Source organism: Carcharhinus amblyrhynchos, chromosome 19, assembly GCF_965287045.1.
Source record: "Carcharhinus amblyrhynchos chromosome 19, sCarAmb.v2.hapA, whole genome shotgun sequence".
NCBI lineage: Eukaryota > Metazoa > Chordata > Chondrichthyes > Carcharhiniformes > Carcharhinidae > Carcharhinus > Carcharhinus amblyrhynchos.
In genome coordinates, this window is record NC_137342.1 from 27367261 (window position 1) to 27380165 (window position 12905).

The following is a 12905-nucleotide window of genomic DNA, read 5'->3' on the forward strand; positions in this document are numbered from 1 at the left end:
ACCCCCCAGGGGTGCCTCAATGGCCTCTGTTCCAGGTTGGGCACTAGCTCCCTCTTAGTGGGAACCACCACCAGCCGGACAAGGGGGGCGCGGTGGTGGGGGGGAGGGGAGGGGAAGGCGCAGGTGAGATGCTAGCGAGCCTGGAGAACATCATCCAAGGCCCACTAATCGTATAGAAATGTCAATTTCCTGGACATTTCCATTTGATAATCAGCTCCGCACTGATTTCTGGGTGACTGGTGATGCTGGAAAACCTATCTTGACAGATTTGCGGAGGCCATGGCGCCCAGTGTGAATCCCACAAAACGAACGCCACTGATGTCTCCCAGACTGGGCTGGGATAATCACTCCCAGCGAGTCTGAAAGGCTCAGGTGACCTCCGAGGCCCTTTAGATCCCTTTCCAAGGCTGTTAGAGCAGGGGCAAGAACTCACAGTGAAACCCCAAACCTCAGCATAAGCAAGCGAGGAAACACAAGGTAGAGGTATGAGTCCAAAGCAATGCATCGTGATCTTCTGTTTCATTCCTACTAAAGTGGTGATGGTGTTACCTGAGCTACACATGAGGAAGGTGGCCTGTTGAACCAGCCCACAGCACCATCCTTGTACATGAGTGACCTAAAAACTGACATAAGGCAACACTTCAGTTCCACAATTGCCAGCCCAATGCAGCTGGTGCTCTAGCAACAGATTGCAACATTTTATGTTTAGGTAATGGTAGGCCCTACAAAGATGCTGGTTGTCAGATAACCAAAAGAGGGAATGCTGGAAAACCTCAGCAGTCTGGCAGCATCTATAAGGCAGCCTTCTGTCACCATCTGTACAGATGCTGCCAGACCTGTTGAGATTTTCCAGCATTTTCTCTTTTGGTTTCAGATTCCAGCACCTGCAGTAATTTACTCTGTCAGGCTGGACCAACACATATATTGAGATATTGGCTGCAGTGCTGCTCATCACCCCGGCATGTCTGTTTTTAATTACTACCCAGCGAAAAGAGCAGCAGGAAAAATCCATGTGCTCTTTAAACCATCCAGTGACACAGGGATAACCTCAGAATCCTACAGATTTAACATCCTGTATTTCCAATGGTTGGAAAATGATGGGTGGCATGCTCCCCATGTCAAACGCCTCAAGGCCAACTGCACTCACCTCAAGGAAGTTGGCCATAAAGAGAGGTGGGAGATACCTGCTGGGTGGGGGGGTCGGAGGATGTGGGGTCCATATAGAACATAGGATATAGAACATTACAGCGCAGTACAGGCCCTTCGACCCTCGATGTTGCACCAACCTGTGAAACCCATCTAAAGCCCATCTAACCTACACGATTCCAATATCATCTATATGTTTATCTAATGACCATTTAAATGCCCTGAATGTTGGCGAGTCCACTATTGTTGTTGTATGGAGGTGCGAGGGGGACGGTGGGGACGGGGGAGGAGGTGGGGGGGTTCCTGCTGGATGAAATTCCTGCTTATTCCTATGAATTGTTGCAACCTACAAAGGGCGGAAAACTAAATTGGATAGCTATGTACTTTAATGCGTATTTGCCAGAATTTTACCGTCTTGCTTGCCCGAGGCTTGTAAGACCCCACCCGAAGCCAACAGAGAATGCCGTTCTGTGAACCTTGGAGGCGGGCAAGGTGGTAAAATTTTGGCCATCGTGTTACTGGGAATCTTTTAATGGACAAGGATGTAATCTTAATAAAATCGCCTCATTTTCTGCAGACTACATCCGCGAATGTATTATTGGGAATGGTAAGAACTATCGGGGGACAAAGTCAGTGACAGAAACTGGTCAGACTTGTCAACACTGGAACTCAACTATCCCACATGACCATCGGTAAGGTTGAAAATATTCTTGCTTTTGATGATGACATTGATTTCATCCCCTCCAAACACATCGGTCTGTTTAGTGTAAAGATCAGAGTGCAAGCTTGCTTGTTTGGCCATCCCGAAGTAGCTTTACTGTCTGAATCCAATGCCAACCAGGTTTTGCTAGCTCACTGGGATTGAGAATATGATGGAAAGAGTTCAAACTGAGGACTTTACTATGTCCCTCAAATTTGCCCATTCTTAATATTTACAGATCTTCAAACCTCAGTACAATTAATGTGATTCTTACCATTGGACCATTACGGGACTGCATTAAAAATAAATATAGAAATAAAGACTTGGTTACCTGTAAAGTCTCACACTCCAACCATTCTTCACATTCCAATCTGTAATTATCTTGTAATTGTGTCTTTGCCTATATATGCCGTGTTTGTGAACCTACCTCTTCACTCACCTGATGCAGGAGCAGTGCTCCAAAAGCTCATGATTCCAAATAAACCTGTTGGACTTTAATCTGGTGTTGTGGGATTTCTTACCTCGCCCGCCCCAGTCCAACGTCAGCATCTCCACATCATAAAAATAATTGACTGTGTAGTAAGATTGCAAAGTGCCAAAGACTAAAATAATTTTTATATGTTGTGTTGCAAGATGTTGTGCCCTGGCAACATGGTAGCACAGGGTTAGCACTGCTGCCTCACAGTGCCAGGGATCCAGGTTCAATTTCAGCCTTGGGTGACTATTTGTATGTGTGGAGTTTGTACATTCTCCCCATGTTTGCGTGGGTTTTGTCCGGTGCTCCAGTTTCCTCCCACATTCCAAAGATGTGCTGCTTAGGTGGATTGGCCATGATACGTTAACCCTCAGTGTTCCAAAATATGTAGGGAAATTAACAGGGTAAATGGGTGGGGTTACGCTGATAGGGCAGTGGAGTGGACGCAGATGAGATGCTCTGTCAGATAGTTGGTGTGGACTCATTGGGCTGAATGGCCTCTTCTGCACTGTAGGAATTCTATGAAAACTATGCATTATATTTGGAAAATTGTTTCTCCAGTTGCAATTTTCAGGTGTAGGTAAACCTGTTGAGAAACAGAACACATCTTCCACAAGTCCTTAATCAACTATGTTACTAATTCTTTATAAATGATACTTTCCAGGAGACAGATGAGGCAATCCTCTGGCATATAATTCATCTGCAAAATATATTTGAATCACTCATGGAGAAATCTACTCATAAAAACCTTTCAGATAACTTGCCTTTGTCCATGGATTTTTCTGAGGAAAAATAAATAATGTACAAGCAAACGTCTTGTTACTGCCATAGATTCTCATCTAACTCACCTGAATGAAGCACCATTACATGACCTGACCACTACTTGTAGTAAAAACACCTTTAAATCTATTTCAGCAACCTTCAGCAATAGGGTCAGAATGTGCAAGTCACTTTTCTACATTGAAAGCACCATGATTTGTAGCTGACATTTTAATAATAATCTTTATTTGCTTCAAAAAGTTATATAGAGAAAGAAGTTTCATAAGTTCCAGTATTTCTGCATTTTTTTATTTGCTATGTTTGATTCTTTCTCTTTGAATGAATCCACTTTAAAATCTAGAATTGCAAGTCAACTTGTTTTCAATGAAATTGTTGTCAATGTAGTTAGCTGCTTTTTCCTAGCAACATATCGGATACTGAAGGGTTGGAGTTTACCCCTCACTTTAAACCAGCTTCACTCCTTCACTTTCATAATCGGGTTCAGCTGAAGGGAACTTCTGTTGCTGTCTGCGTGCCTTGGTGACTGTTAGGCTACCACATCTGAATAGTACCTTCTATCTTACATTTTAAAAACATGATGGCCAGAACTCTACCATCTCACCTGCCATGGAATTGTTGCAGGCAAGGAGCTGACAACGAAAATCTCCGTCAACCTTGGACAGGAATTTCCGGTCTGGCCCGAGCGAGGTCATAAAATCCCGCTCGATAGGTTAAAACCATATTTTGGTTTCTGTAAACCTTAATGTTCTCCCAAGAAAGCTGAACGATGTCTATTATACAACCCTGAAAAAAACAAGTATGCAGTGATGATAAGACTTGTCAAGTGATTTAGTGTCTTGAACTTTCACAAGCAAACATGAAGCACTTCCACAAATATATCTTAATAACTGAAAATCCAAAAAAAGTAGGTCAACACAAATTTCCTTTTTGAGAAATGCTTTTTACTCCCATTATTAATTTAAGGAATCTTCCGTTGCGAGATATTTTATGTATCAAGTGTTGGCATCGATCCTTCTTGGGTAACATGGGTCAAATGCAGGTTGAAGCCCACCAATAAATCTTAACTTCCACCTTTGAAGAATGTGAATATGCTTGGGGAGCTTTTTTTTAATTTGTAGCAGCCATTCTTTTGACAACTTTGAATGGGAAGTTGCTGATTTTAATGCAGTTGGTGCATAATAGTATATTTCTGTGCTGTAAACACCATTCATGGGAAAGCATTGAAACTGCTGAAATTAATTTAAGCTTTTGAACTCTTTACGGTGAGCATTGCAATTTACCCCTTCAGCTTGAACTAAACAGTCCCCAGAGGTAGTATGGGAGATAGATCAAATCCAGATGATTTTTATTCTAGCTGATTACACATCTTTAAATTTTACCTTTTGACAGAATCTAGGTTGCACATACCTTCAACCTGAATCTATGTTTGTCTTCTTGATTAGATTTTTGCCTTCTAGATATCTTAATAAAAATCTGCAAGACAACTACTGCAGGAATCCAGAGGGTGAGGAAGGAGGTCCCTGGTGCTTCACAATGAACCCAGGGATTCGGCTGGAGAGCTGTGCTATTCCACAGTGTTCAGAAGGTGACAAGTTCCTTTTGAGACTTACAAAGACTCTTGTTTGCAAAATGTCTAAATATAATTTGCAAGCTTGGAACCATAAGGTGAAGGATCTGGATTATGTTTGAGAAGTATTTTTTTAGACGTCTGTTAGATTCAGATAATGTGAATCAGTGATGAGATGAAATAGAACAAAGAAAAATACAGCACAGGATCCAAGCCCGTGTTGATCATAGAATCCTACAGTGCAGAATGAGGCCATTTGGCCCATCAAGTCTGTGCCAACCACAATCCCACCCAGGACCTATCCCCATAACTCCATGCATTTATTTTAGATAGTCTTCCTGACACTAAGGGGAAATCTAGCATGGTCAATTCATCTAACCTGCATATCCTTGACTGTAGGAGGAAACCCACGCAGACACAGAGAGAATGTGCAAACACCACACAGACAGCGACCCAAGCTGGGAATCGGACCCAAGTCCCTGGCACTGTGAGGCAGCAGTACTAGCCTTTGTGCCACCCTAATCTTGATGCCAGAACTAGACTTAAAAAAAACCCGTCTGCGTTTACTTGGTCTGTATCCCTCTATACCCTCCCTTTTCAAGTGCCCATCCAGATGCCTCTTGAATGTTGCCTACTTCCACTACCTCCTCTGGCAGCACATTCCAAATACCCACCACTCTCTGTGTGAAAAACTTGTCTCGCACATCTCCCTTAAGCTTTCCCCCTCTTACCTTGAGCCCTGTGCCCCCTTGTAATCGACACTTCCACCCTCATAATTTTGTAGACCATTATCAGGTCACCCCCTCAGCCTTTACCTTTCCAGTGAAAACAATCCTAGTTTATTCAACCTCAATTCATAGCCAACACCCTCGAGACCAGGCAACATCCCGGTGAACCTTCTTTGTCAACCTGCAGTTCATTGTTTGTTCTGATTCACCCCCCCACCCATTTCAAAAGAAAAGTGTGCAGTGTTTTTGATTTTAAGAAACTTTTGACCAAAAGTGTTCTTTCTCCCTGCTTTAAAATGTAGTTGAGTGCATGACATGTAATGGAGAAACTTACCGAGGACCCTTGGACCACACTGAGTCGGGGAAGGAATGTCAACGCTGGGACCTTCAAGTGCCACATAATCACAGATTCAATCCTGAACGGTGAGAACAGTTAAAATGCAGGAGGGTTAATTTGTGATGTGCCTGCAAAGTTTCAATATCCAAACCTGTTTTGAATAACTTTAGTGAATTAGACATGGTGTTGTCAAAAGTGCTCGATATTGGCTTGAAGAATTGAGCCGTCATTTCAAATGAACATGAAAGGAATAAGTACGTCAGTGTGTTTAACTTGAATTCAATGCAAGGGCCAATGTGGAATGACTGTGACCCTTGTAACTGTAGAACCACACACATAGCTACCCTTAATTTGCCACAAAGTGAAAGCTAATTGGCAATCTTGCTCAAAGAGCCACAGGGAGCAATTGATAAAGGCAATAGAAATATTAGACTGAAGACAAGCTGATTTCAAGAGTTTTAGAGTCATGGAGTCATAGAAGTTTACAGCAAGGAAACAGGCCCTACGGCCCTACTTGTCCATGCCACCCCTCTTTTAACCACAAAGCCAGTCGCAATTACCTGCATTTGGCCCCTATCCCTCTATATCCATCTTACCCATGTAACTGTCTAAAAGCTTTTTAAAAGACAAAATTATACCCATTTCTTCTATTACGTCTGGCAGCTTGTTCCAGACATTTACCATCCCCTGTGTGGAAAAAATTGCTCCCCTGGACTCTTTTATATCTCTCCCCTCTCACGTTAAACCTATGCCCTCTAGTTATAGAGTCCCCTACCTTTGGGAAAAGATACTGACTATGTAGCTGATCTATGTCCCTCATTATTTTATAGATCTCTGTAAGATCACCCTTAAGTCTCCTAACTCTTATGAACTAAGTCTCATGCTAAAACAGATGCGGTCAGTGCTACAGATGAGAGAACCAGTCAAATGGACCAATTGCCCGAATTGGGATACATTGTATTTGCTGGCATTAATATTTTCCACACACACAACTACACATCGCCTGACATGTCAATGTGTTGTTTGTCAACTTTGTGTGGCACACGCCATTATATTTCATGAATTGTGTGAAACTTTTTGGATGCTTTTGGACATTTTTTCAACGAATTATTTGATTATTTTGGCTTAAGTATGCTATTGAAACTACTTAACGCTTGAGCAAAATGAGCGAATGCAATCCTTGTGATTAAATTTTCAGATTTCCGGATAAGGGACTGGATGATAATTATTGTCGTAATCCTAATGGAAGCACCAAGCCTTGGTGTTATACACTTGATCCTAACACCCCTTGGGAATATTGTGCCATTAAAGAATGTGGTGAGTAAATAGTCACTACTTTTATAGTTTAAATTAAAATAAATACAGGGACTTTCCACATCAGTGACAAACCAAACTGAAGCCTCAGGTCATTACTAACGTTGCCTTGAATTAAAACGTGCAGTTAGTCCTAAAATCCAGAACAATGATTCATATTTTCCTTTATGCAGAGCCACTACTTGGGAAAAACCTTACTGACCACTGCAGAACCTCATACATTGGATTGTTAGCATTTGATGACAAAAGCAATAATCTCTTCAGTGATGTATAGTGTGACTAATATGTGTTATTTGTAAGATCTCTCTTCCTTGCTCAGATTGTGATCTGACCGCATCTCTGCAGCTGAGTGATACAGAAGCTGGTGTTTGGAGTTCAGCTTGTTGGTCCCAATAGATTTCAAAAGCAGGAAGCATCTCTTTGGGCTTCACAACTTGCTTTATGAATGCATTTCCTGAAACACTGAATTAATGCAAAAGATTGCTTCAGAATGTTTACTCGAAGAAACTGGCATCATCCTTAATTTTTGGGAGACGTCTTTGGAACCAAGGAACTTTGTGATCTTGCATTATTGCCTCTTTAATATAATATGAATATAGAGTGAGGCCTGGGGGCTGCTTTTTTTTCTAAAGAAAGAGTTTGTATTTTGCTGCTGGACTTGCCAGCGCGATAATAGCTTTCTAATGTTAATAAGAACATCATTCTGAAAGGAGTCCTCTGTTTTGCCACATCAGTTCACAATTGTGACCATGATTTGGAGGTGACTACAGAATGCTTCAAGGATCTTGGAGAGAGTTATAGAGGGACCATGAACACTACACCTTCAGGAATTCCTTGCCAACGCTGGGATCAACAGTATCCTCATCATCACAACTTCACCCCTGAGAACTATAAGTGCAAGTGAGTAATCTTGCTGTTGCTTGAGGTTATAAACCCCGTCTGTGGTTTTTTTTATATCTTTATAATATTTTCCAGATGGTGTAGTTTTATTTCCTTCCTTTACAAAGCCTTTGAGAAGAATATTACTTGGAAGTTTCAGCAAAGAAGGAGGCTATCTGGTTCAAACTGGTCTATGCTGGTGTTTATTTGGAGTATTGTGAGCAATTTTGGGCCCCGTATCTAAGGAAGGACGTGCTGGCCCTGAAGAGGGTCCAGAGGAGGTTCACGAAAACTATCCTGGAAATGAGAAGTTTGACGTGTGAGGAGCGTCTGAGGACTCTGGGCCTGTACTTGATGGAGTTTAGAAAGATGAGGGGGGGATCTCATTGAAACTTACAGAATACAGAAAGGCTTGGATAGAATGGATGTGGAGAGGATGTTTGCAATAGTAGGAGAGACTAGAATCCAAGGACATAACCTCAGAATAAAGCAACGATCCTTTAGAACCGAGATGAGGAGGAATTTCGTCAGCCAGAGGGTTGTGAATCTATGGAATTCATTGCCACAGAAGGCTGTGGAGGCCAGATCGTTGAGTGCATTTAAGACAGGGATAAAAAGCTTCTCGATTGGAAAAGGCAGGAGAATGGAATTGAGAAACTTATTAGCCACAATTAGCCACGGCAGAACAGATTCGATGGGCCAAATGGCCTAATTCTGCTCCTATATCTTATGCTCCACATGAACCTTCTTCCATGCTGCTCCACCTCATCGTATCTACCTTCCTCTTAAATGCAAATATTAGGAAGAATTTACTTTTGCTGTTGATGTCACGCATCCTCGGTTTTACTATTGACAGTACATAAGAACATAAGAAATAGGAGCAGGAGTAGGCCAACTAGCCCTTCGAGCCTGCCCTGCCATTCAATAAGATCATGGCTGATCTGTCTTGGCTCAGTTCCACATTCCCGCCCTCTCCCCATAACCCTTAATCCCCTCTCTTATCAAAAACCCATCAACACGCGTCTTAAAAATATTTAGTGAAGTAGCCTCCACCACTTCAACGGGCAGAGAATTCCAGAGATTCACCACCCTTTGAGTGAAGAAGTTCCTCCTCAACTCCGTTCTAAACCGCCCCCCCTTTATCTTGAGGCTGTGCCCCCTAGTCCTCCTATCCTTTCTGAGTGGGAAGAGTCTCTCCACCTCTATCCTATCCATCCCATTCATCATCTTATACGTCTCAATGAGATCTCCCCTCATTCTTCTAAACTCTAACAAGTACAAGCCTAATTTATTCATCCTCTCCTCATAGCTCAACCCCCTCAACTCCGGCATCAGCCTAGTAAACCTCCTCTGCACTCCCTCCAAGGCCAAAATATCCTTGCGTAAGTACGGCGCCCAAAACTGCACACAGTACTCCAGCTGCGGCCTCACCAATGCCCTATACAGCCGCAGCAAGACCTCCCTACTTTTATATTCAATCCCCCTCGCGATGAAGGCCAGCATCCCATTCGCCTTCCTGACCATCTGCTGCACCTGCAAGCTGGGTTTTTGCGACTCATGCACAAGGACCCCGAGGTCCCTCTGCACCGTCGCCTGCTGCAGTTTTTCTCCACGTAAGTGATAATCCTTCCTACCATTATTCCTACCAAAGTGGACCACCTCGCACTTGCCAACATTAAATTCCATTTGCCATTTCCTGGCCCATTCGCCCAGCCTATCTAGATCCTTCTGTAGACTCTCCCCACCCTCCGCACAATTTGCCTTTCCACCAATTTTGGTGTCATCAGCAAATTTCGACACCCTACACTCAGTTCCCTCCTCCAGATCATCTATATAAATGGTAAATAGCTGAGGCCCCAGCACCGACCCCTGGGGCACTCCACTAGTCACCCATTGACCCCCACTCTCTGCCTCCTATTTGACAACCAGTCCTCTATCCACGCTAACACCCTACCCCCAACTCCATGCCCCCTGACCTTCTGCAATAACCTCTTGTGAGGTACCTTGTCAAACGCCTTCTGAAAATCAAGAAAGACCACATCCACCGGCTCTCCTCTATCCACTGCCCTAGCCACATCCTTATAGAACTCCAGTGAATTTGTCAGACATGACTTCCCTTTAAGGAAACCATGCTGCGTCTGCTCTATCAAGCAGTTCCCCTCAAGATGCCTCGCTATTTCCTCCTTGATGACGGATTCTAACATTTTACCTACAACAGACGTTAAACTAACAGGCCTATAATTCCCCGCCTTTTGCCTGGCACCCTTCTTAAACAACGGCGTAACATTAGCTGTTTTCCAATCTTCCAGCACTTCCCCGGAATCCAGCGACGTCTGGAAAATAACCACCAAGGCATCCACTATCACCTCCGCCATTTCTTTCAGGGCCCTCGGATGCATTCCATCCGGTCCTGGGGACTTGTCCACAATCAGCCCCTCCAGTCTGTCGAGCACCACCTCTCTAGTAACAGTAATGTCATCGAGACCCTCCAGTCCTACCACCTTTCCATCTCTAACATCCGGCAAATTATTCACGTCCTCCTCCGTGAAGACCGAAACAAAAAAGTTATTCAGGGCCTCAGCCATTTCCCCATCCCCTACCACTAAGTCCCCCTTCTCATCCTCTGGGGTAATGCCAAGTTCCTCAAGTAAGATTCTGTCATCTTGCAAACCAAATGTGTTGAACCCGTTGCACTGATGATTTCAATATCACAATTTGAGAATGAGGCAGAAAGCGGGATTTGGGAAAATTTCTGACTCGCCCCATCCTGCTTCAAATCCGTAAAAGTAGGATTTTCATTCCTGAGGAGTGGATGTGGGGTGCAATTGGACCAACCAACCCTGGGAAAGAGATCAGAGGTAGCCACAGGATCTGCCAGGTCCCACGATGGATTGGTTAAAAGGCCCAGCCCAATGCCCTGGCTTTTTGTCCCAGTTAAAATACAAAGAAAGTCCTTCCGGCCCTTACCCCTTCACTCTTCCACACCACCCCTGTGCCCCAACTCATGCCACCTCATGCTTCCCAACCACACCCTATGGTGACCCATGCTAGGGGACAGCCCTCCTTTGGCCTCATATACATGCTTACCATGATATGGCGCATCACACATTCCCATGCATGAGGGGGCCATGGAGGGCACGAGGACCACAGGAGGGTAGGTGGAGGGGACATTCTTTGGTAAAGAAGGGCATGAGAAGAATCTTTCAAACTTAGATTTTGAAAAGGCCCCTCATGCAGACTATTGTTCACAATTGTGAACTGGAATCTCAAGGTATCATAAACTGAAGAAGTTTATGTCCTGACTTGGTTGAAGTGCATCCTCAACTGCCAGAGATTGTCAAGAAATAAAAAGGCAGAAGAAAATTCCACTGTGCAGAAGAAAATCCAAATCTGATTCAGCACAGAGTCAAGGTACCTAGCCAGATCACAAAAGGGTGAGCAAAAGTCTGATAAAGGGCTGAACTTTTTACTTTTTAAAAAGTCATCAGGACACTTACCAGGAAGGACATATCATTGTTTAGCCAACACAGTTGTAGGCTGTGGATGTCACCTAACCACATGACCTGTGAGCTCAAATAATTGAAAAAAATGTTTTAAATGTCAACCAGGGGCTAAACTCGCCCTCCTATCCAGTTTTTAGACTTTGTGTCAACCTCCTCACTTGCTCTGGCTGGTGGGCTTTCTAATTTCCTGCAAAGAGATTTGATTTAAAGAGTTAGAACAGCAATCACACTGGGAGCCCACCAGGGTCTAATAGGTGCAGGAAGAAGTGAAAGGATAGTTATGTTGGTGCCATCTTGGAAGAGTAGGAAAGAACACTTAAAGCTGTACTACCATCTTATAGAAAACAGACATGGATAGTAAGTTATAGTAATTGAGCTCATGCCAGAGCCAAACCAGAAACAAAACAGGGTGTCATGGAAAAGATTTGTTTTGTACATCAGGAGTAGGTAGAAAATCAGAGCAAGTCCAAATTAATCAATTTTTATACTTATTTGGTGAGATTGCTGATGAAGTAAACCTAATGTAATTTATTGATGAATCCTCTGCCAGCTTTGAGATATTTAAAAATCTGTGACAAGTACTTAAATCTTCAAGTTATAGACCACACAAAACTTAAAAAGGGCAGAACAAACTCAATCATGCAATGAGAGGACAAAAGCCAACTACACGATGGTGGCAGACCATTATGGTACAATGAAGTGCATGTTCCGAGGAGAGTAGTGCCGAGCAAAGGTAAGGCTGAGGGGCAGCCAGATAGATCTTTTTGAAAAAGTCAACACATCCTAACTGCAACAGCAGGTGACAGTGTTGAGTGATCTGGCATTGGTTGAAGGTAAAGTAGAATCATAGAATCCCCTCAGTGCAGAAGGAGGCCGTTCAGCCCTTTGAGCCTGCATTGACCACAAAGTCACCCAGGCCCTATCCCCATGTATTTACCCTGCTAATCCCCCTGACACTAAGCGGCAATTTAGCATGACCATTCCACCGACCCAACACACCTTTTAGACTGTGGGAGGAAACCAGAGCACCTGGAGGAAACCCATGCAGAAATGGGGAGAAAGTGCAAACTCCACACAGTCATCCAAGGCTGGAATTGAACCCAGGTCTCTGGTGCTGTGATGGAGCAGTGCCAACCACTGTGCCACCATGCCACTGTTGTAGCAGAGCATTCCAAGATGGGAACTGATAATAAAGCCACAGATAGCATGATGACAGAACTGCAACAAGCTTCCTGAGAGGCGGACCTGGCTAACAATGAAATGAAAGACCAGGACAAAGTTGTGCTGCAGGCAGCGGAAGGAAAGACGGAAATAAGATGAGGAAATATTGTATCAAAGTAGAATTGGAAGATTTAAAACACAAGTCAAGAAGAATATCTACCCTTGAAAATGCATAATAAAGTAAAATCTTCAATGAACCAAGATCTGAATAAACACGTTTCTGTGGTGTCATATATGTACAAAAGGCATTGAAAG

The 12905-nt window shown here is 43.5% G+C and overlaps 1 protein-coding gene across 1 annotated transcript in view; it reads left to right on the plus strand.

The window, feature by feature from the left end:
• The window catches only part of LOC145355638 (hepatocyte growth factor-like), a 47224-nt gene that overhangs the window by 12661 nt on the left and 21658 nt on the right, over positions 1-12905 (plus strand). Inside the window, exons 4-8 of the mRNA XM_080207882.1 lie at positions 1724-1838; positions 4544-4686; positions 5699-5819; positions 6932-7050; positions 7782-7947. Of these exons, the coding sequence (XP_080064008.1) occupies positions 1724-1838; positions 4544-4686; positions 5699-5819; positions 6932-7050; positions 7782-7947 (664 nt within the window). The remainder of the gene's footprint in view (positions 1-1723; positions 1839-4543; positions 4687-5698; positions 5820-6931; positions 7051-7781; positions 7948-12905) is intronic.